Source organism: Mya arenaria, chromosome 14, assembly GCF_026914265.1.
Source record: "Mya arenaria isolate MELC-2E11 chromosome 14, ASM2691426v1".
In the NCBI taxonomy this organism is placed as follows: domain Eukaryota; kingdom Metazoa; phylum Mollusca; class Bivalvia; order Myida; family Myidae; genus Mya; species Mya arenaria.
This window is the reverse complement of record NC_069135.1, coordinates 51290606-51312537: the sequence shown is the minus strand read 5'-3', so window position 1 is coordinate 51312537 and position 21932 is coordinate 51290606. Positions and strand designations below refer to the sequence as shown.

The following is a 21932-nucleotide window of genomic DNA, read 5'->3' as shown; positions in this document are numbered from 1 at the left end:
ATGTTGACAAGCCTATTTTACAAGTGCAACGTACTATATACCTTATTGTACAAGCCTATATTGTATGAGTGTATTGTGCAAGCATATAATCATATGTGCGTGTCTTACAAGTCTATATTGTATGAGTGTATGTGCAAGCATATAATCATATGTGCGTGTCTTACAAGTCTATATTGTATGATTGTATGTGCAAGCATATAATCATATGTGCGTGTCTTACAAGCCTATATTGTATGAGTGTATGTGCAAGCATATAATCATATGTGCGTGTCTTACAAGTCTACCGTACAAGTGTGTCCTATGTATGTCTACCGTATGAATGTGTACTGCAAGCCTACTGTATGAATCTTGGTTGTTACAAGATATTCACTTACAGATTTCATGTTGCAAGTTATCATTTTTTTGTAGACATTATTGAAATTGAGTTATTTAACTTATTTTTACAAAAAAAAAACACAACACAACTGGCAGGTCCCCATTTGAACAGAATTTTGCAAATTCAAGCCTAAATATAATTTAATTTTCAATTTCATGGCCCAGAACAACCCCTTAGGTTTAAACTTATTATACTAATAAGATGTACTTTACTGTCCATTTTCCACCAATCAGTGGGTATTAAAACTCTCATGTGTTTTACAAAACCAAAATCTTATTATTTGTAGTGTAAATCAAGCTCATTTAACCCCATGCAGTCTTGGTCAACTAATTAAATTGCTAGATCAAACAAATAGCATTCGCATTATCGGCTATTTCTGAACTGGTCTGGAAAATGTTCCTGATAAAATACCACTACACTAAATGATGTCTGATTGACCATTAATAATCATTTCAATAACATGACCAGTATAAACATTAACTGTTCAAAATTGCAATGATTAAATTAATTGTAAGCTTTATATACATAGAACGTGTTCATTCCGAATGTATAATAAACACCAATCCATATTCAGGGGCAGATCCAGGGGCATGACATTAGAGGGGGCGTTACCGTACTTAGTGGCACAACCTTTTGATATTTGCTACTCCCTCAGAAGTGAAATATAAATAGTTAAGAGTTGTTGGAATGGATCTTTGGGGGTACTCCCCCATGAACATTTTAACAATTTCTATTCCAAAATGGTGCAATTTGAGCATTTTTATCACCTTTTTTTCTCCGATATTGACATAAAAAGTAAACTTTGATGATTTCAGGGTGAGCGCACCGGGTTACGCCCCACCCCATACCCAGTGGTTCTGCAAGTGATATTCAAACTGCTATTTCAATTGTGTCCCTGACTCAATTTTTAATCCCAGCCTGTGCATCCCTCAGAACCCAAAAGTTAACAACCATTAGATCGAGACCCCTAATTCGTCAAGCATGACGGTCACAGTACCGCCACCTGATAAATACTAGTGAATTAGCTGGGTAATATTATCACGTGTAAAATGTAAATATTATAAACCAAAGACTCAAGTTATTTAAGCCTCTGGGCAACGTTTCAATAAGATATCTTATTCGTAAACCTAACGATGCTTAAGAGTGCTCAGGTACACGGGTAAAGTTATGGGCAGAATCTATGCAATAAATGTCCATAGGAAACTTGTAAATTATTGAAATGCAATTACGCCCAAAATTGAGTTATGAAAGTTGCGATCTTAAGCCCAACATACTTAATTGAAACGGGGCCCAGACACACTAAATCTTGTCACTTTTGCATCAAGGCCTAAATATATGGGGTTTTGCATGTAACTGCCCCTTTAATTTGGCAATGGACATTATAAGTTACATTAAAACAGACCTGCATAACTAATGTTGCAAGACCTGAATCACGACTTTCACGACTGTTTGTCACAAGAGCAGTCATGATGTTGCCAGTCCAATCATGGGACCCCTAGCCCCACGGATTCTTTTTTGCAAATGGACCACAAGCTCTTTCAGCTGAAGGGACTTATAATACCATTTAATCAATGAAAGATATTTTTGAGAACATTCTATTTCTCACAGCTGTCTTATCAAACGATTTTAGTGTACCAGGTACATGATTGTTTTATTGATAGATTTCAATGTAAAATATAAAATTTATTCACTATATGGTATAAATTGGCATAGAAAATGCTGAAGGTAACTTCTTTATTGCTAAATAATTGTTTTTCAGCTTTAAAATCAAACAAATTTGTCGAGTATCAATTGTACCGGCGATCAAAATATTTAACAAATTCAAATTTCAATGTCAATGAGAACGGGAGGTATTTCTTACAATGTTGTCAATATTTACATTACATGCATATTTTATAAGCTATCTTTGTCTGACTACGGCTTGGCCTAACATCAATGGATTGAGTATAATACCAAAACAAATAGTGGTATTTAGCCTCATAACCTTAAAACATGAATTTTTTTACAAATATATATTTATGCTTAGATGCAAAATTTAATGCTTCAAGAGAACACAAATATTCAACACAAATAAATCACTGAAATTTTTCCTCTTTCTCCCTCCAAATTACCAGTGGTTGGAAGAAGCACAAGCCCGCAAGCCCTGCATGGGCAAAATGCTCTCCGGGCTTGCTCAAATTTTGGATTTTATAGAGCAGGGCTTGCCAAGCAAAAGTATAAGAATTCAGGCTTGTTCATCCAAAGACTAATTCGATGACTGCCAACTACACCCTTTTCATTCACACATTATGTGACATGAAGATATCAAAAGGGTAGAAATAAGCCCAATTACATTAAATTTTAAAGATGCAATAATTTACTCCTAAATAAGATTTACCACAATCAATACAATTGTTTTAATATACGAAATAGGATGAAAACATGTTTTATAAATATTACTGAGTTTAATTTGAAAGAAAGGTGCAGAAGAAACGGTATTTCTACCTTATGAGACGATAGTAGCTTACAGAAAATCTTTAAGCACTCACCAATCATTTAATATTTTTGCATTTTCAGCTATTAAATACATGGTTACAATTTTGTTCTCAGAAATTAATATCTTCCATACATGTATGTGTTATGATGTACTGATTTTGAATAAGAGTGTCACTTTAATTCCACTGTTGATATCCAGAAATGCATGCTTAAAGAAAACATTTTGTATAACAAATATTTATATGTAACCTTCACCTTCAACTTTTTACATCTTTAAAACAGAACTTGAATAATTCCTTTAAATCCAATACAGAAGCTTATAACAGTTTAACATAGGTTTTCTCAATGCTCAAGCCGATTTTAAATTCAAAATATTATCAAAATAAATCTTAAATCAAAACGAAAATAGAGAAAAATAGCCTACCATCCATGTATGAGAATAACGTCAAACAATTTCTGCTCTAATTAATGTTGTAGTGACAAAAGTTACTCAAGCGTCAAATCTCGATAGATTTCATGCACCACTCAGCCTTGAATGAGCTCTCGTCATGATTTATTAATACACTTGCGAAGCACTTCAATTCAGTTTTAACAAACCACATAAACCACAATCATTTAAACGTTAACTTTTAAAAACCTGACATTTCTGTTTATGTCATATTTCCATTTATAATTACAAATGATTTAATCCATATAAAAACATCAATAAACACAATGCATTTACGATTTTTAACTGTTATTTAGTTCCGATTTAAAATGTTCAATATACAACTAAAAATATTACATTTTCATTTCGTTCTCAAATGACACCAAATTTTAACAGCACACCCACATCTTGAAATAGTAAAAAAATGTTCAGAAAACTGATAATTATCTTGCAGAAATCTGTATAGACGCAGTGTGAACATCAAAATATATATAAATACATCTTTTATCGCTCCAACTTTCGAAAATTTTATCAGTGAACACATTCAGCCAGTACACTTGGTTCAAATTTATTCACTCGATTCTTAAATTTTTCATTATCAATATAACATCTATTGAACCCTTGAAAAGAGAGCGTGAATTACAGTTCCAACTTATTGGTTTAGAAACTATATCTATAATTATTATCTTCAATTGGTTCCAGCCAATAAAATGATCCTACATTTTTTTTCAGCAGCTGATAAGCACAATAGTCGAAAACTTCAAAGAAATAAGTGAAATCATATATGACTTATTGTGTGTATGTTTTCGCATCATTAAATTGGCTGTTAGATTGTTTTACATATTTTTTAGAGAATATTTTACTTCTAACAAATTTTAATTATAATAGTCATAAAATATGGTCAGAGAAAATTCCTTAGAATAACCCCAAAATATTATGACTCAAAAATATTTTTTTCCATTTTTTTTTTCAAAATCTTGATCTTTATATCTTTATAATATACACAAAGACATCTTCAAAATAATATACTTGTATAAATATTAACACATTATTTTCATATTTGTATATAAATTAGTTTAATGTACATTTGACAATATAAAATAGAGTAAAAAGAAAGTATGCTCATAAATGCGGGAAATAAATACTTATTCATAAAAGGGCCATAACTGGATAATTGTTAAACCCGGAGTTACGGGTCTTTTTGCACAAAATCTTAACTAAGTGCATATTACTTAGTACAGGTAACTCTGTATTTCAGGGCCACATTTTAAAAAAGAGGTTTCCAAGTCATAACTACAAAAACTTAAACCTGCAGGAATATCCCAATTGGTTATACATGTACAAAATGTATGTTGACTTTTTTCATTTCTCGATCCAACTTTGTTTTCTATTTAAATACTTAGTTAAATTCAATTCACACAAATAAATATAGCAATTATATAATTATGATAATTGACACTAATTAGATAATTTTAATACACCACTAAAATCCTTATTGAAATTTGTCTATGTAACTTAAAATTCTTGTGAAAACCTTTTTACAATATTGACATAATACCGGTAATAAAATTTTCACATGAATTTTAAGCTTAAATTGCGTAAACTTGCCAACAAAACAAATTCTACGAAAACACCTCAAATTAAAACACCAGCAACAGGCATAGTAATAAAGATAGCTTGAAAAATGATGTCTTCATAAAGATAGTTCAATATTTCGCACAATATAATATACCACATTTCAGTAGAATCAGAACGATATTGGTTAAAAGCGTCCATCAATTTACCTATCAATGCATAAAGATAGCAGTGAAATTTGCCAGCGAAATGTGAAATTCTGACGTCAGAAACATCAGACATTTAACCAGGTTTAATATGCGCTGCACTTAGATTTAATGATGTATTTCATGCTCTAAACAGATACACAGGCATTTGCGGAAAACTTTTTTTCCTTCATACAATGCAGATAAGAACATAATTTCACAGTTGTTAGATGGACATTACTCAAACTTGTATTACAACGAAATGCAAAAGTATATCAACAAAATAATTAATGCTTCGATCTGCAGTTTTGATATTTTCTTAGGCCAAACATTTTTTTTATTTACATGTTGAGCTTCAACAACTGGTTTGATCAGAATGTTGTATGGTTTAAAGTGACACCCCTATTTAAAATCAATACATATGATCACTGTAAATCTTTTAGCACTCACCAGTCATTTAATATTTGTGCATTTTCAGCTATTAAATACATGGTAACAAATGTTGTTATCAGTAATCTCTTTCCCTTTATACTCCCCTTAATTGACCTTCCTATCTTCTATTTGTGCCCCATCGAGTCACCTCAGTCTTTCCACCCTTGATTGACCTCACTCTTTTTACTTGTGCTCCTTAACTGACCTTTTACATTTCATTTTGTGACCCCTTTCCTGCCATCTCTCTCTCTCTTTTCCCTTTGTGCCCCCTAAATTGACCTCTCTCATTTCCTTTTGTGACCCCTTTTTGCCATCTCTCCCTCTCTTTTCCCTTGTGCCCCCTAAACTGACCTCTCTCATTTCCTTTTGTGACCCCTTTTTGCCATCTCTCTCTTTTCCCTTTGTTCCCCCTAAATTGACCTCTCTCATTTGCCTTTGTGACCCCTTTGCTGCCCTCTCCCTTTGCATTCAATCTACAACATCCTCATATTTGCAGGAAAAATTCACTTGGCCAATTTTAAGGGGGATGGGATGGTTGGGTGAAGCACCGTGTATCTGCCTTGATCTGCTTGTGCTTGCAATGCAGTGCCCTTTGGCAAGTTACCAACTTCAGCAACAAGCCCCCTTTCCCTCACCTAAATAACACCTCCCTTTCACTGCTGACCCTCCACTATAATGATAGAAACCCACCCACCCCATTGACTCCCTCCCATACCCCACTAACCCCTGGAGTACAACATCTCATTAACCCCCCACAGAAAATCCCATAATTAACCCCACCCCATTCACCACCCGACCACCAAAGAACTTTCCTTGATAACCCCATTTCCTCCATCTAGCTACCAATTATACAATCCAACTTAACAGTATCATCCGGAGCTCATAATCAGACAATGCAACAATCAAGATGGATACTTTTTATAGAAACATATAATCACTTCCAATATCTCTCCATTCCTACACTCAAATCACTTAAGATCTATCAGGTGTTCCAAAAGCCCCCAAATACATTTATTCCCCGTCTATTCTCCCATCTTTTCTCTCATAATTCTTTGAAACCTATACTAATGCCCAGCCTCACAGGAAGGGGGCTGCACTTGATTTAAAAAAAGAAGAAAATCCTTCATCTTAAAGACTTTTGATGATTACTTCATGCTAGCTGTTCTTAAAACATGATTTGGAATAGCTTTCTCCGTTGAAATGATCAAGTTATATCATAATTCAGAGGTGAAAATCAACAGGTAGGTATAGGATGAAATAATTTTAAGAGACAATAGCAGACTTAAGCAGGTGCCAACGCTAATCAATTCTACAGATGTGCCACAAAAAGTGGGCCAAATTGAAGCACTAAACTATTAAGACCAAGAGAGCCACGGAGAGAACGCAAACACTGGTCTGTTTTCTTTTCAGTAGGGAAAAAGGGTAAAAGTCAACAGCTGTTTAAACAAGAGTTATTGGCCTTCCTTTGCATATTGTCTCGAGCAAAGTTTTTTGAGATTAGGCTAAGGTTAAATGTTTTGACTACAACGCTCCTGATTGACAGCTCAATATGTACGTTTTAAATTGTGACAGTCTAAAAAATGTATTGATATATTTAACTGAATTCAATCATTATTACATAATTTCTTATATATATGCTTAAACTTAATAATAAGAGGACATCATCAAACGCTATTATGTTTACAAACCGTCTCAAGTCTTAATCAGGACTCAAACTCAGAAATGCTTTCTTTTAAATAACATTTTAGGATGTTAGAAATGTAATTTTTTTTAACAATGCCAACGGGCCCCTGACAGGGGCAGGGTGTGTTTTAATGCCACATCTATATGACCACCCATGCCCCCTCCCCCTTAAATAAATAAATAAATGAAAAAAATAATAAATAAATAATATATTCCCAGGCTTATTCATATTATAATTCTTGTTAGTTTTTACTAGTAACAGTTCCCCCCATAATTATTAAGAAGGGGTTTGGCGTAACAACGCACCTTGCCCCTGTGAAGAGCCCTGGATGGCAACAAGTGTGGTCATGATGTCCGTGCAAAACCAGACAATCCCATTAAAAGGATTATACCATAAACCACTGGCCAAACATTGTCATTGACTCCCGTAACTCTACAACTTCTGTCCTCGAAGGATTGTTTGTATTTACATAATTAAGTATCTTAACAATGCCATTATCTGTAAGTATGTCTCATAATGTGACTTATATTGGCTAAATATACACTTGAATCTGTCAACATGATGATTATAAGAAAAGAATGAATTATATGTGAAGAATGTTGCAGAAACAATTGGATGGAAAATAGTTTATAAAAACATAATTCATAAACAACTGGATGGAAAAAAGCTTACAAGAACTACACAGTTATTTCCCTTGGTAACTCAAAATTATTGCAATTTTGGTCAAAAATTCAGTCTTCCATGTGTACATGTTTCACACAGAACTGGATGAAATTTTTTTTTTTAAAAATTTACACAGTTGTTTCCCTTGGTAACTCAAAATCATTGTGATTCTTGTAACAAATTCAGTCTTAATCCATGTGAACATATTTATGTCGCAACTGGATGGAAAAAAAAATAAAATAATTTACACATTTTCCCCATGGTTACTCAAAGAACATCAGGCACTTTAATTGTTGTCAGAGTGTCTACAATAAATTTACATAGTTGCTTCCCTTGGTAACTTAAAAGCCATGCATTTTTATATCATTTGTTCATACTTGATTTAGTATCATGAGAGTATTTACCGAAAATAAAAATAAAAAATACTGATTTTTCTCCTTAGTACATAAAAAGCCATGGCACCCTAAAATCAACCAAGGTTACTCTTCATGTCAAAATTGGAGAAAAAAAGTAAAATAATACGCTCAAAATGCACAATTTGGAACTTAAATTCTTAAGAACTTCTTGAGGGAGTCTCTGTGCCAGCTCTTTAAACCATCTTAATTTCAGTTCTGAGGAGGTGGGGGGGGGGGCATGTCAAAATGTTGCATCCCAAAGTTACGCCTCAGTCAATTCCTGGATCGGCCCCTCGGCCCCTGATATGATTTCATCCAACTACAGTTTACCTCATAATATTGATTGGACAATCATTTAGTTTCTCCCACATTAAACCTTTACTCAGCAAGATTGTCAGTAATATTTGAAGGTCTTAGAAAACAAAGAATTCAACTCCAACCTTGCCTTAGCGCCAAAATACTTCAAGTTTGGTTCTACAGACAGAATTAACAAATTCTTGTGCAGCTTGGAATCAAATGTTTACCTAAGATATTGGAGAGACAGACAGAAAGATGTTATGAATGATTTTATCTATATAATAGGTTGAAGTATAATAACTATTAAAAGGATATTATTTTTCTTGATATATTTGATAGTATCCAACAACAATGAAAACATATCTTCCGAAAGTTTAAAGCAACATATTATTTTTCTTGATATTTTTGATTTTATGCAAAAAGAATTAAAATCATAATCTCCAGAAAGCAAAAAGCAACATATTATTTTTCTTGATGATATATTTCATTTTATGCAACAAAAATTAACAAAATACATCTTCAAAAAAGCTTAGAAAGCAACATTATATTAATTTTTTTGATTTATTAGATTCTTATGCAGGAAGAATACAAAACATTGAATATATCTTCAGAAAGTTTAAAGCAACATATTATTTTTCTTCATATTTTTTATTTTATGCAATAAGAATACAAAAAAATATCTTCAGAAAGCTAAAAGCAACATCATATAATTTTTCTAGATATTTTTTATTAATATTTTTGATTTTATGCAACGAGATTGAATATTATTTTTGAAAAGCTAAAATTAAGCCAAGCTTTAACCCAGACAGCAAAAATCGGACAGACGGCAGATAAACTCTCTAACGCATTGATGCACAAACATATGATACTCCTGGGAACAGTTATTAAGACAGCTATGTTAAGTAAACTGAAATCCATGTGAAATTAGCACAAGCCCGCAAGCCCTGCACTGGTAAAATGTCTTTCGGGCTTGCTCGAATTCTGAATTTTATATAGCAGGGCTTGTTCAAAAATATGATTCCATGCAATAGTATAAGAATTCGCGCTTGAACATCCGAAAGTCTAATTTCAATGACTGGAAATCTATCGTTTTTGTTGTAACTTTAACCAAATCATCACTGACTTAAATAAATAAAAACAATCACATATACTAATTTATGAATCGTATTACGTACACGATGTATCCTGGTATGAAAAATATGTCAAGGTTTTTGAAAAGATCGAACAATTGTTGCCATAGAGTATGTAAAATACATCTACCAAACAATATAACTTTAACAATATCTTTTTTGCCGAGAACCTCAACGATTAAAGATGCACTCTTACTCCCAAATAAGATATACCACAATTAATACAATTGTTTTAATTTATCGAAAAAGATGATTAAATATCGAAAACAATGGTTCTTATGAAGGATACCTTTAATTTGAAAGAAAGGTGCATAAAACATGGTAGTTCTACCTCATGAGATGACAGTTAATCACTCTAAATCTTTAAGCACTCACCAGTCATTTAATATTTGTGCATTTTCAGCTATTAAATACAGAGTTACAATCATGTTATCAGTAGTTAATTTTTCCATAAATGCATTATTTAGTAAGTAGTTTATCACTCAATATTTATGATTGTTAAAAATGTGTATGTATTGATTTTGAATAAGAGTGTCAGTGTCACTTTAATTTGTCTATTATAAGTACACTGATCTGGGTTATGGCATATATTTTATTTACAACATGCAGGCGTATAACTGTTTTTTTGGTACATTCTTGGTTATGTTTATAATGCCGAAACATCCTGTTATGAGTTCTATGACTTGTTACTACAAAAAATGAAATAACTTTAATGAGGCCCTACCAGGAGTTCACAAATAGTTCATCTATCAGTTCAAGGACAATATGCCTGTATTCTATTTCTGTATTATCAATCAGTAATGAGGCCCTAACAGGAGATCATGAATAATTTGGTAAATGATTTCATTCAAGGGAGACACAAGAAAATTGAACTATTTCATGTAAGGTTGACCATATTTCATCTATCAATTCAAGGACAATGCCGGTATTCTAATTTCTAAATTACCAATCACTAATGGGGCCCTAATACAGGTGATCATAAATAGTTTGGTAAAGGGTTTCATTCAAGTATGACACAAAAAAAAATGAACTATTACATTCAAGGTCAACAAAATTTCATAGTTCTATCAATTCAAGGACAATGCCTGTATTCTAATTTCTATTATTATCAATCAATAATGAGGCCCGAACAGGAGATAAACAGTTTGGTAAACGATTTCATTTAAGGACAACCGTATTTCAACTATCAATTCAAGAACAATGTCTTTAATATTCTAATTTTTATATTATCAATCACTCTTAAATAATGAGGCCCTAACAGGAGATCATAAATAGTTTGGTGAACGATTAATTTCATTCAAAGGCGACACACAAAAATAAATAATTCAAAGTCGACATTATTTCATCATTCAATACAAGGACAATGCCGATATGTTTATTCTGAATTCTATATTTCTCATAAATGATGAGGCCCTAACAGGAGATCATAAATAGTTTGGTGAACAATTTCATTCAAGGACAAAAAGATTTCATCATTCAATCCATTACAATGGATACCTATATCCTTACTTCGATAAATCAATCATTCCTAAAATCAATAAATCTATCTCCTCTAATCACATATCTACTAAAGGAAAACACAGCAATCTTCCCAAGTTCTTTAGAAGTCCATAAGGGACCTCCTTAATAATTGCACAGTATGTATAAACTATCAAAAGAAAGAGACTTTTGACAAATATACAATGTGTCAAACTAGAAATATACCAATTTTATTAAAATTTCAGAAATACAACCATTTTGTGCAGGTCGTAAAGACATCACATCAAATAGTTTTCAACGTCCAATTTTAGATGTGTTCTAAACATATAGATAAAATTTCTTTTCATCCAATTGATTCTTTTATCACAAGTACTGTTGGCTTATAAAGTAATAAATAAAATTTGGCCTTAAAAAAAAATTGGTTTTGGTTACCTGACCCTACCTTTGAAAAAAAGCGCTGACCTTATCGTTTTTATAGTTGGTAAAAAAAAAGTAATAAAATATTAAAATAATAAATAAATATTTTCTTAAGTGTGTTTTAATAAGTTTAGTTAAAATCCTTTAAGCTTAATATAGAAGAGAAATTTACCACAATTCTCCAATGATGATAAAAAACGTTCTTACATTAAGGCTGAATATAATAATAATAATAAAAAAAGCCTTACCTACCCATACCAGCTGTTTTAGATAAAAGATTAATCCTAACCAAACCATTTTTTGTTTGGCCTTAAATAAGGTTATTTTGGACTGTAAATATAAGTTCAGAAAAAGAGAAAAGTCATGACCACAAATTAGAGTCATTGTAATTATCATAATTTAACAAAAAAATATGTTCAAAAGATGTTGTTGCTTTTCTTATGAAATTCAGATGCCATTAACATTCACTCAAAATGTTTGTTTAAAAAATAAAAAAAAATACAATTTTTAGTCTTCATAAATGTCTATGTTCCCACTTCTAAATAAACAAACTGAGGTTTTAATGGTAAAAAGGTCATTTATTTATGGCTGACATTTATGAATTAAAGGCTGACATTTTTAAGAACATAAATTTGAACATTTTCCACATGTACATCTAATCGTGGTCACTTTATCTAGAAAATTAAACTTTAACTGACCAATCATTTTCATGACGAAGAATATTGGCTTATGGTTAATGAGGATATTGCCTTTATAGTGCTGGAATACAATTAATATCATCATATATATATATATATTCATATACACAGTAGTGCATATATTTAAAAAAAAATCAATATTTTTTCTTGAATTTGGGATTGTTATTTTTAGTTTTGGAATTATAAGATTTTTTTTGATTTTAAAAAAAAATATGATTAAGTTTGATAATCTGTTGCCAGTGCATCATTTCCAGCTTATAGACACTTTACTTGCCCATCATTGACAATATAATGCATTTTAAAATGTAAAAACTTGCATAATTAAAACCACCTAACATCTGGAGATAAAAAAAACTAATTTGTACCTTATTTGTACTTATATATATTAATTGTATAAAAATTAAACTCAAACCAAATTACAGACATATAATTTGTAAAACATTGACATATATGCATTAAGATGGCAAAAAATAATATTAAAACAATCCATATTAAACAGACATATAATTTGCCATCATTGAAATTATAATGCATTTTAAAGTGTAAAAAGTTATTATCAAAACCACCTCACCGAGACACATAATTTAAACATGATTAATGTACATGTATATACATTCAATTTAGTATGAAAATAATATCAAAACCAACTCACAGAAAATAATTTGTCCAACATTGACATAATTATGCCTTAAATGTAAAAAATTAATATAAAAATGATCTTACAGACACATAATTTGTCCAACAATGACATAATTATGCCTTAAATGTAAAAAATTAATATAAAAATGATCTTACAGACACATAAATTGTCCAACAATGACATAATTATGCCTTAAATGTAAAAAATTAATATAAAAATGATCTTACAGACACATAAATTGTCCAACAATGACATAATTATGCCTTAAATGTAAAAAATTAATATAAAAATGATCTTACAGACACATAAATTGTCCAACATTGACATAATTATGCCTTAAATGTAAAAAAATTAATATAACTAGAACTCCGCGAGTCGGATGTGTCGCCTGACGAATTATTTACTGTCGACATTATAGCTGTTAGATTGGCATTTTATTCATTTATAGACAATGATGTTGCCATTTAACTTTCAAGTGTAGGTGGCATTTGAACCCTCAATCAGATATACCTACGGAATAAGTTTCAGGTTGAAACCTCCTATAGTTTACGAGATATGCCACGGACAAAACCTAAGCAAGAAAATTAACAAAGGGCAATAACTCTAAAAATATGGCAGCAAGAGTAACGGTTATTGTGCACTGCACTTGCCCTCAATGAGATCTATCTAGCTATGAAGTTTCAAGTTGATACCTCTTATATTCTTCAAGGTATGCCCCGGACAAAACTTTAAGCATGAAAATTAACAAAGGGCAATAACTTTAAAACTAAGAAAGCAAGAGTTACTGTTATTGTGCACTGCACTTGCCCTCAATGAGATATATCTAGCTATGAAGTTTCAAGTTGATACCTCTTATATTCTTCAAGATATGCCCCGGACAAAACTTTGAGCATGAAAATTAACAAAGGGCAATAACTTTAAAACTAAGAAAGCAAGAGATACTGTTATTGTGCACTGCACTTGCCCTCAATGAGATCAGTCTAGCTATGAAGTTTCAAGTTGATACCTCTTATATTCTTCAAGATATGCCCCGGACAAAACTTTAAGCATGAAAATTAACAAAGGGCAATAATTTTAAAACTATGAAAGCAAGAGTTACTGTTATTGTGCACTGCACTTGCCCTCCATGAGATCTATCTACATATGAAGTTTCAAGTTGATAACTCTTATATTCTACAAGATATGCCCCCGACAAAACTTTAAGCATGAAAAATAACAAAGGGCAAAACTCTAAAAATATGGAAGCAAGAGTAACAGTTCTTGTGCACTGCACTTGCCCTCAATTAGATCTATGTACATATGAAGTTTCAAGTTGATACCACTAATAGTTTAGGAGATATACCCCGGACAAGCGAAAATGGGACGCGGACGCCGCCGCCGACACCGCCGCCGCCGCCGACAAAAGTAACCCCTATATGTCGTCTTTTCAGGCGACACAAAAATGATCTTACAGACACATAATTTGTCCAACATTGACATAATTATGCCTTAAATGTAAAAAATTAATATAAAAATGATCTTACAGACACATAATTTGTCCAAAATTGACGTATAGGCATTAAAATGAAAACAAAACTGAGCATATATGTCATTTAGAAGTTTTACGGTAATAAAAGTGTGTATTCTGACATGCAAATACATAAAAGACAGCTTTTTTACAATAAAAACCTTCAAATAATATATTTTGTTTCATTCATCAGACATTTTACCCCTGTTAGCAAATATGTACCGGTAATTAAGACCATGCAATGCCATAAAATCTTTAAAAAAAGATATGTACTGTATGAAATCTTGTATATGATGTATTATATACCAGTATATTTTTATTAATTTTTTATTCATGTATCTGGGTATGCATGTATTCATATCAAATATAAAGTCATTTCCTAACTTAAGTCACTTTCTATTTAGTAACTCATAACTTAAGTCACTTTCTATTTAGTAACTCATAACTTAAGTCACTTTCTATTTAGTAACTCATAACTTAAGTCACTTTCTATTTAGTAACTCATAACTTAAGTCACTTTCTATTTAGTAACTCATAACTTAAGTCACTTTCTATTTAGTAACTCATGGTCATTCATATACTTATTAAATAATTTCTAAAAAAAAAAAAAGGATGAAAATATACTTCGATGTTAAAAAACTTCTAGTTTTCTTTTTATTTGATGTTATAAAAATTCTAGAAAATCGACTTCAGTTAAGAAATTACTTAAAATGTTTAATCAGCCCTTCATTGTTTCTTAAGTAACACACTTCCTCGCAAATTAAAAATTTGATGAAAAATGAATGTGCAAAGGAAATTATATCACGAGTTTGAGCTAGTAAACAACCCAAATCAACAATATATTTTTTTTAAATTTATATTTAAGCTAGTGTTGGGAATCGGTTCCAATTTTACTATCGATAATTGGTTCCACTCAAGTAACCGATTATCGATAGTACAATCGGTTTTTTAAAATACTAGATAAAACCCAAAGTGAAGTTTTATTCATGCACATTACTAAACTCTTAATCATTATATGCATATATATACGTTATGTCTATGATTAAAGTTATTAAGTGTTATATAAAAAATAGTTCATTTTTACTTGCTCATTGTGGCTTTCATCTGCCATTTTGTTAAAGATAACATCTGAACACCTACTTATATTTTTTTTCAGTTTTTTTTTCGATGATCGATTATAACCAAATACAATCGATTGTCGCCGATTTCAGGCCCAACCAATCGATTTTCGATTATAATCGATCATCGGAACATCACTAATTAATATAAGCCCAATTTCTCAAAACCTCTAAGTCTCTCTTCTTATGACTTGATCAAGCTTTAAAAAGTTTACCATTTTGGTTTTGATATAATTTCTGAAATATTCTTACTTTAAAAGTTCTATAGACATTCAATAATATAAGCATTATGACACTCATTTAAATTAGACTTTTGGATGAACAAGCCCGAATTCTTATACTATTGCATCAATTTCTTGAACAAGCCCTGCTATATAAAATTCAGAATTTGAGTAAGCCCAAAAGACATTTTACCAGCGCATGATTAATGCGGGCTTGTGTGCTAATTTTGATCACTGTTATGAAACTCATGATAAACTATTTACTCACGATAAACTATTTTTAATTTTGTAAAATCAAGATTATGTAAATAATTTGGTTTGATGAAATATGATACTTCAGCTGGTTATGCTTAAGATGTTTCAAGAAATTTGAAACAGTTTCCATATCATACAGTTAATGCAACATTTCACGTTCTGAAATAGGTTTGGCATATCACTTCATAATAATATATACATTTTAAATATACATGTTCTAATTATAAATAGCTAATAATTGAGTCAAATCTTACCTCTCATTATGATTGTACTCTTATGAGTTATCCCAATAATTAAATATCAGCAAATAAGACTCTTATATCTATATTTATCAGTATATAATCAACCACTAAGTGAAACTATATTTTCATTATCTAACTTTTAACCCAATCAACAAATATCTCAATCGGAAGATAGGTTAGATACTACTACTCAGTCCAGAGACCAAGAAATTAGTGAAATGCAGCTTTAACTGTGAGTTGTACTAGTACTACCACTATTGTCAACATAGTAACTCACCAATCTATCATTTAAGCAACAAAGGTATAACTACTGTACAGTCATCAAATTTTGTGGTGGTTTAATTTTCATGAAATGCAGTGTTGACTCTGAGTGGAACTAGTACTACCACTATTGTCAACATAGTAACTCACCCATCTATCACTACTGTAAAGTCATCAATTTTTGTGGTGGTTTAATTTTCATACTATGTACTGTAAACCATGAGTGGAACTAGTACTACCGCTATTGTCAATGTAGTAACTCACCAATCTATCATTTAAGCAACAAAGGTATAACTACTGTACAGTCATCAAATTTTGTGGTGGTTTAATTTTCATGAAATGCAGTGTTGACTCTGAGTGGAACTAGTACTACCACTATTGTCAACATAGTAACTCACCCATCTATCACTACTGTAAAGTCATCAATTTTTGTGGTGGTTTAATTTTCATACTATGTACTGTAAACCATGAGTGGAACTAGTACTACCGCTATTGTCAATGTAGTAACTCACCAATCTATCATTTAAGCAACAAAGGTATAACTACTGTACAGTCATCAAATTTTGTGGTGGTTTAATTTTCATGAAATGCAGTGTTGACTCTGAGTGGAACTAGTACTACCACTATTGTCCAACATAGTAACTCACCCATATATCACTAATGTAAAGTCATCAATTTTTGTGGTGGTTTAATTTTCATACTATGTACTGTAAACCATGAGTGAAACTAGTACTACCACTATTGTCAACATAGTAACTCACCCTGGATCTATCATTTAAGCAACAAAGGTATCACTCCTGTACAGTCATCAGATTTTGTGGTGGTTTAATTTTCATGCAATGCAGTGTTGACTGTGAGTGGAACTGGTTCTACCACTATTGTCAGCATAGTAACTCACCCATCTATCATTTTAAGCAACAAAGGTATCACTACTGTAAAGTCATCAATTTTTGTGGTGGAGTAATTTTTATGCTATGAAGATTTTAATGTGAGTGGAACTAGAACTACCACCATAGTCAACATAGTTAAATATCTATCATTTTAAGCAACAAAGGTATCTGACTACTGTAAAGTCACCTTTTCGTGGTGGAGTAATTAAACTGTATTAAAATGTAATTTGCAGTCAGCTAGTAAATGCCTTAATGGAAATTTAATAGTATATTCTTTTTAAAATAGGACTTCAATATCTCTATTATTATCATTTTTATTATTATTATTATTATTACTATTATTATAAGATAATTATTATGATATTTGTTATTTATATAAAAAAAGATGCAAAAATTCAAAAACATGCAAACAAAGTCAATTCCTGCAAATCTGTTAAAATTCAAACCTATAAAAACATGCTTTTCAAGTACAATTTTCGGGGCCACATTCAATAACATTTTTAGTCTCATAAAAAAACATAAAAAGGGCTTCTAAAGCAAGAGGTTCAATTCTCTTGCTCGATTGTTTTCGACAATCAATGCAATTACAACTTAACATGACTTGTTACATATATTTCCCATTCATAAAAATATTCCAAGTCGAAAATGCAATTTACATTTATTTGTTTTAATGACTGAATGAATTGAGCATAATGAATTCTTCAGATATGCAAAAAAATGAAGAATTAGAACTGGTCTCTTGACATTTCATTCATCAAAGTTGTTAAAAAGGGTATAAAATGATATTTAATAATGTCAATTTGGAAACTGTGTCCCAGCCCAGTATGCTCTGAATGACATTTGATTTGAAAGTAGGAGCAGCTAAAAATCTTAGAACAGTGAAACAAGAGGCCCAAAAGGGCCTATGCTCTACTGGCATGGCTTTTGTGGTCATATCAATACAGAGCATGTATGTATGGGTAAAAGGCAACAGACATATACTTATGTTTTGTGTTTGGGTTACCTGAAAACATAGCACGTTCAACATCTGAGCCCAGAAAGTATTGTAAGCAGATTAGTTGCATGAACTATTTTAATATGTGCCAAGTAAAAGTCATCTGACAAAAAAAATGCTTTCAAAACTGTACTCATAGTAAAAATTTCTGTAGTTTTAAAAGTTAAAAAAAGTTGGTCAAAAGGTCAAAGTCAAGGGCATCCTAGGACAACATTGATCAATTTGAACAAACGTTCACAATCAATTGTGCTGAGATGGATGCACGAACACACAAAAAGATTTTCAAACCTTTCCAGATTTATGTTTACCAAACCTGTGAACCCTGGGTGTGGCCAGTAATGACACCAGGTGCATAACTTAAACATTCACAACCAATTTTGTTAAGATGAATGTGCAAACTACAAAACTTAAAGCTAAAAAATGGCCTTTGGGCTTTCAACAAGAACAAGGCTGAGTAATTCACAAAATCAACTGCAGAAGCAAAAAGCAAATTGTCTCTCAAAATCCTATACTTGCAAATTGTCTCCCTTAACTCTAGACTTGAATTTACATGTACATGTAAACTTGGGTAAAAATAGAATTCGCTCATGCAGACCTGGCTAAAAATAGAAAGCATTTCTTTAAAACTTTCATGGCCCATAATCTAGGCATTTATGGACGGATCTGGCTGGTTTTCGAAAGGAACCGAGCTCTAATGGATATCTATATACTGTAGAAGTTTCATCGAGATACAATCAAAACGGTATCGTGTTCACAAGCAATTGTTTACAGATGCACGAACGCACGACCGCACGGACGCACATTCTACGTACACATTACCATCGCATAAGCTCTTCTGGCCTTTGGCCAGTAGAGCTAAAAATCAATTTGACATTTCGCTATTTGAAACAGTAAACTCTCAATTAGATTTCAGAGATAAATAAGTAGTTACAAAGCTAACAAAAAAATATTGTACATCATCAAAAAATATTTCAGCTTGCAACTATGTCAATGTAACAAATTCAATTGAAACTTATGGTACTTGCAGTTTCAAATATTACAGCACTATTTGATGTTTCTTTATAACCAAATATATCACTTGTAAAAGGGAACAAAATATATCACTTGTAAAAGGGAACCAAATATATCACTTGTAAAAGGGAACAAAATATATCACTTGTAAAAGGGAACCAAATATATCACTTGTAAAAGGGAACAAAATATATCACTTGTAAAAGGGAACCAAATATATCACTTGTAAAAGGGAACAAAATATATCACTTGTAAAAGGGAACCAAATATATCACTTGTAAAAGGGAACCAAATATATCACTTGTAAAAGGGAACCAAATATATCACTTGCATAAGGGAACCAAATATATTACTTGTAAAAGGGAACCAAATATATCACTTGCATAAGGGAACCAAATATATCACTTGTAAGAGGGAACCAAACATATTACTTGTAAAAGGGAACCAAATATATCACTTGTTAAAGGGAACCAAATATATCACTTGTAAAAGGGAACCAAATATATCACTTGTAAAAGGGAACCAAATATATTACTTGTAAAAGGGAACCAAAAATTTCACTTATAAAAGGGAACCAAATATATCACTTGTAAAAGGGAACCAAATATATTACTTGTAAAGCAGGGAACTAAATATATCACTTATAAAAGGGAACCAAATATATCACTTGTAAAGCAGGGAACTAAATATATCACTTGTAAAAGGGAACCAAATATATTACTTGTAAAGCAGGGAACTAAATATATCACTTATAAAAGGGAACCAAATATATCACTTGTAAAGCAGGGAACTAAATATATCACTTGTAAGAGGGAACCAAACATATTACTTGTAAAAGGGAACCAAATATATCACTTGTTAAAGGGAACCAAATATATCACTTGTAAAAGGGAACCAAATATATCACTTGTAAAAGGGAACCAAATATATTACTTGTAAAAGGGAACCAAAAATTTCACTTATAAAAGGGAACCAAATATATCACTTGTAAAAGGGAACCAAATATATTACTTGTAAAGCAGAGAACTAAATATATCACTTATAAAAGGGAACCAAATATATCACTTGTAAAGCAGGGAACTAAATATATCACTTGTAAAAGGGAACCAAATATATTACTTGTAAAGCAGGGAACTAAATATATCACTTGTAAAAGGGAACCAAATATATCACTTGTAAAGCAGGGAACTAAATATATCACTTATAAAAGGGAACCAAATATATTACTTGTAAAAGGGAACCAAAAATTTCACTTGTAAAAGGTTATCGTACCATAAGTTTGTAGATTAGAAGAGGACAGTATAATCTAATTATCTGTTGTAACAATGTGGTATCAAGATGAATGCTCATAAAACCATTAACAAGAGCACCACTGAACAAACGCCCATCTGTTGTTTTTTTCAATTGAAAAGGGGAATAACTCTAGAGTAATTAAAGGAAGAGTTATGGGTCATGGTAAACAAGTGCATATTTTCACTTACAACATGTAAACCATTTTAAATTTCCTATGAACATCTTTTTCAGTTTTTTCAGTTATGGTCAACGTTGAAGTTTTTGCACTATGACTTGGGCAAAGGCGGACACCAATGAAAAGAAGGCTATGACAATACCTCCTTTTTGTCCTTCAGAAAAAGATGACACAACACAAGACTGGTCAAGGGACACCAATCTTACACATGATTTATATCTAAATCATAGTTTTTTCCCTTTTAACAGTGAAATGCTTGTTCAACATCTGACAACTCCTTATCGGTTCACAAAATTCATAACCTTGAATTCTGAGAAATTTTCTAGCTAAACACAAATATAATCAAGATACATAGTCACATGAATCTTGCATATGTGTTAAAAATATAATATGATTTTTTTTCTTCTCCCTAAACACAGTGAAACCCTTCCAACGACATCCTACTCTTTTACAAAATCAATACTATAACTTCAACAACCTCCGACTCTTTCACTAAATTCAAAACAGTGGTTTTATCACTTTCAAGTGAATCTTGGCGGGGCTCACTATATAGCATCATTTTGGCAAAAAAGGGAAAAATACTAACATAATTTGTATGAAATGTTCAACTTGTTTTAGAACATTTTAATCAACCAACCTATGGACATTATTAAAAAATGGCAGTATATTGCATCATTTGCTAAATGTTAACAGGTCAAATCTCCTCCAAAAAATAAATTAAACAAGAGCTGTCACAGTATGTGACGAATGCCCCCGATTGTGACATTGACACTGTAGGGACACGGGTCTTGCACGCGACACATTATCTTGGTATGTGGAACACATGTGGCAAGTTATTTTAAAATCTGTCCATACAAGGGAAAGTTACAGCCAGACACGACAACCTATACTCTATGTCCTTATATGCAGCACTCCATTGTGAATAAACACTAAGTGTGACCTTGACCTTAGAGGTAGGGACACGGGTCGTTCACGTGACACGTTGTTTTGGTATGTGGAACACATGTGGCAAGTTATTTTAAAATCTGTCCATACATGGGAAAGTTACAGCCCGGACACGACAACCTATACTCTATGTCCTATATGCAGCAC

The 21932-nt window shown here is 31.7% G+C and overlaps 1 protein-coding gene across 4 annotated transcripts in view; it reads right to left on the bottom strand.

Annotated features, from left to right (window-relative positions):
• LOC128217377 (prestin-like) overlaps positions 1-21932 on the bottom strand; it is a 78473-nt gene that overhangs the window by 33450 nt on the left and 23091 nt on the right. The window contains exon 1 of one of the 4 annotated variants that reach the window (XM_052924505.1): positions 16229-16442. The exons of 2 other annotated variants lie outside the window; for them this stretch is intronic. In XM_052924505.1, coding sequence (XP_052780465.1) covers positions 16229-16235 — 7 coding nt within the window. In that variant the 5' untranslated portion in view covers positions 16236-16442. Of the gene's footprint in view, positions 1-3275; positions 3407-16228; positions 16443-21932 lie in introns of those variants that run through there. One more of the 4 variants, XM_052924504.1, reaches the window with a different exon arrangement.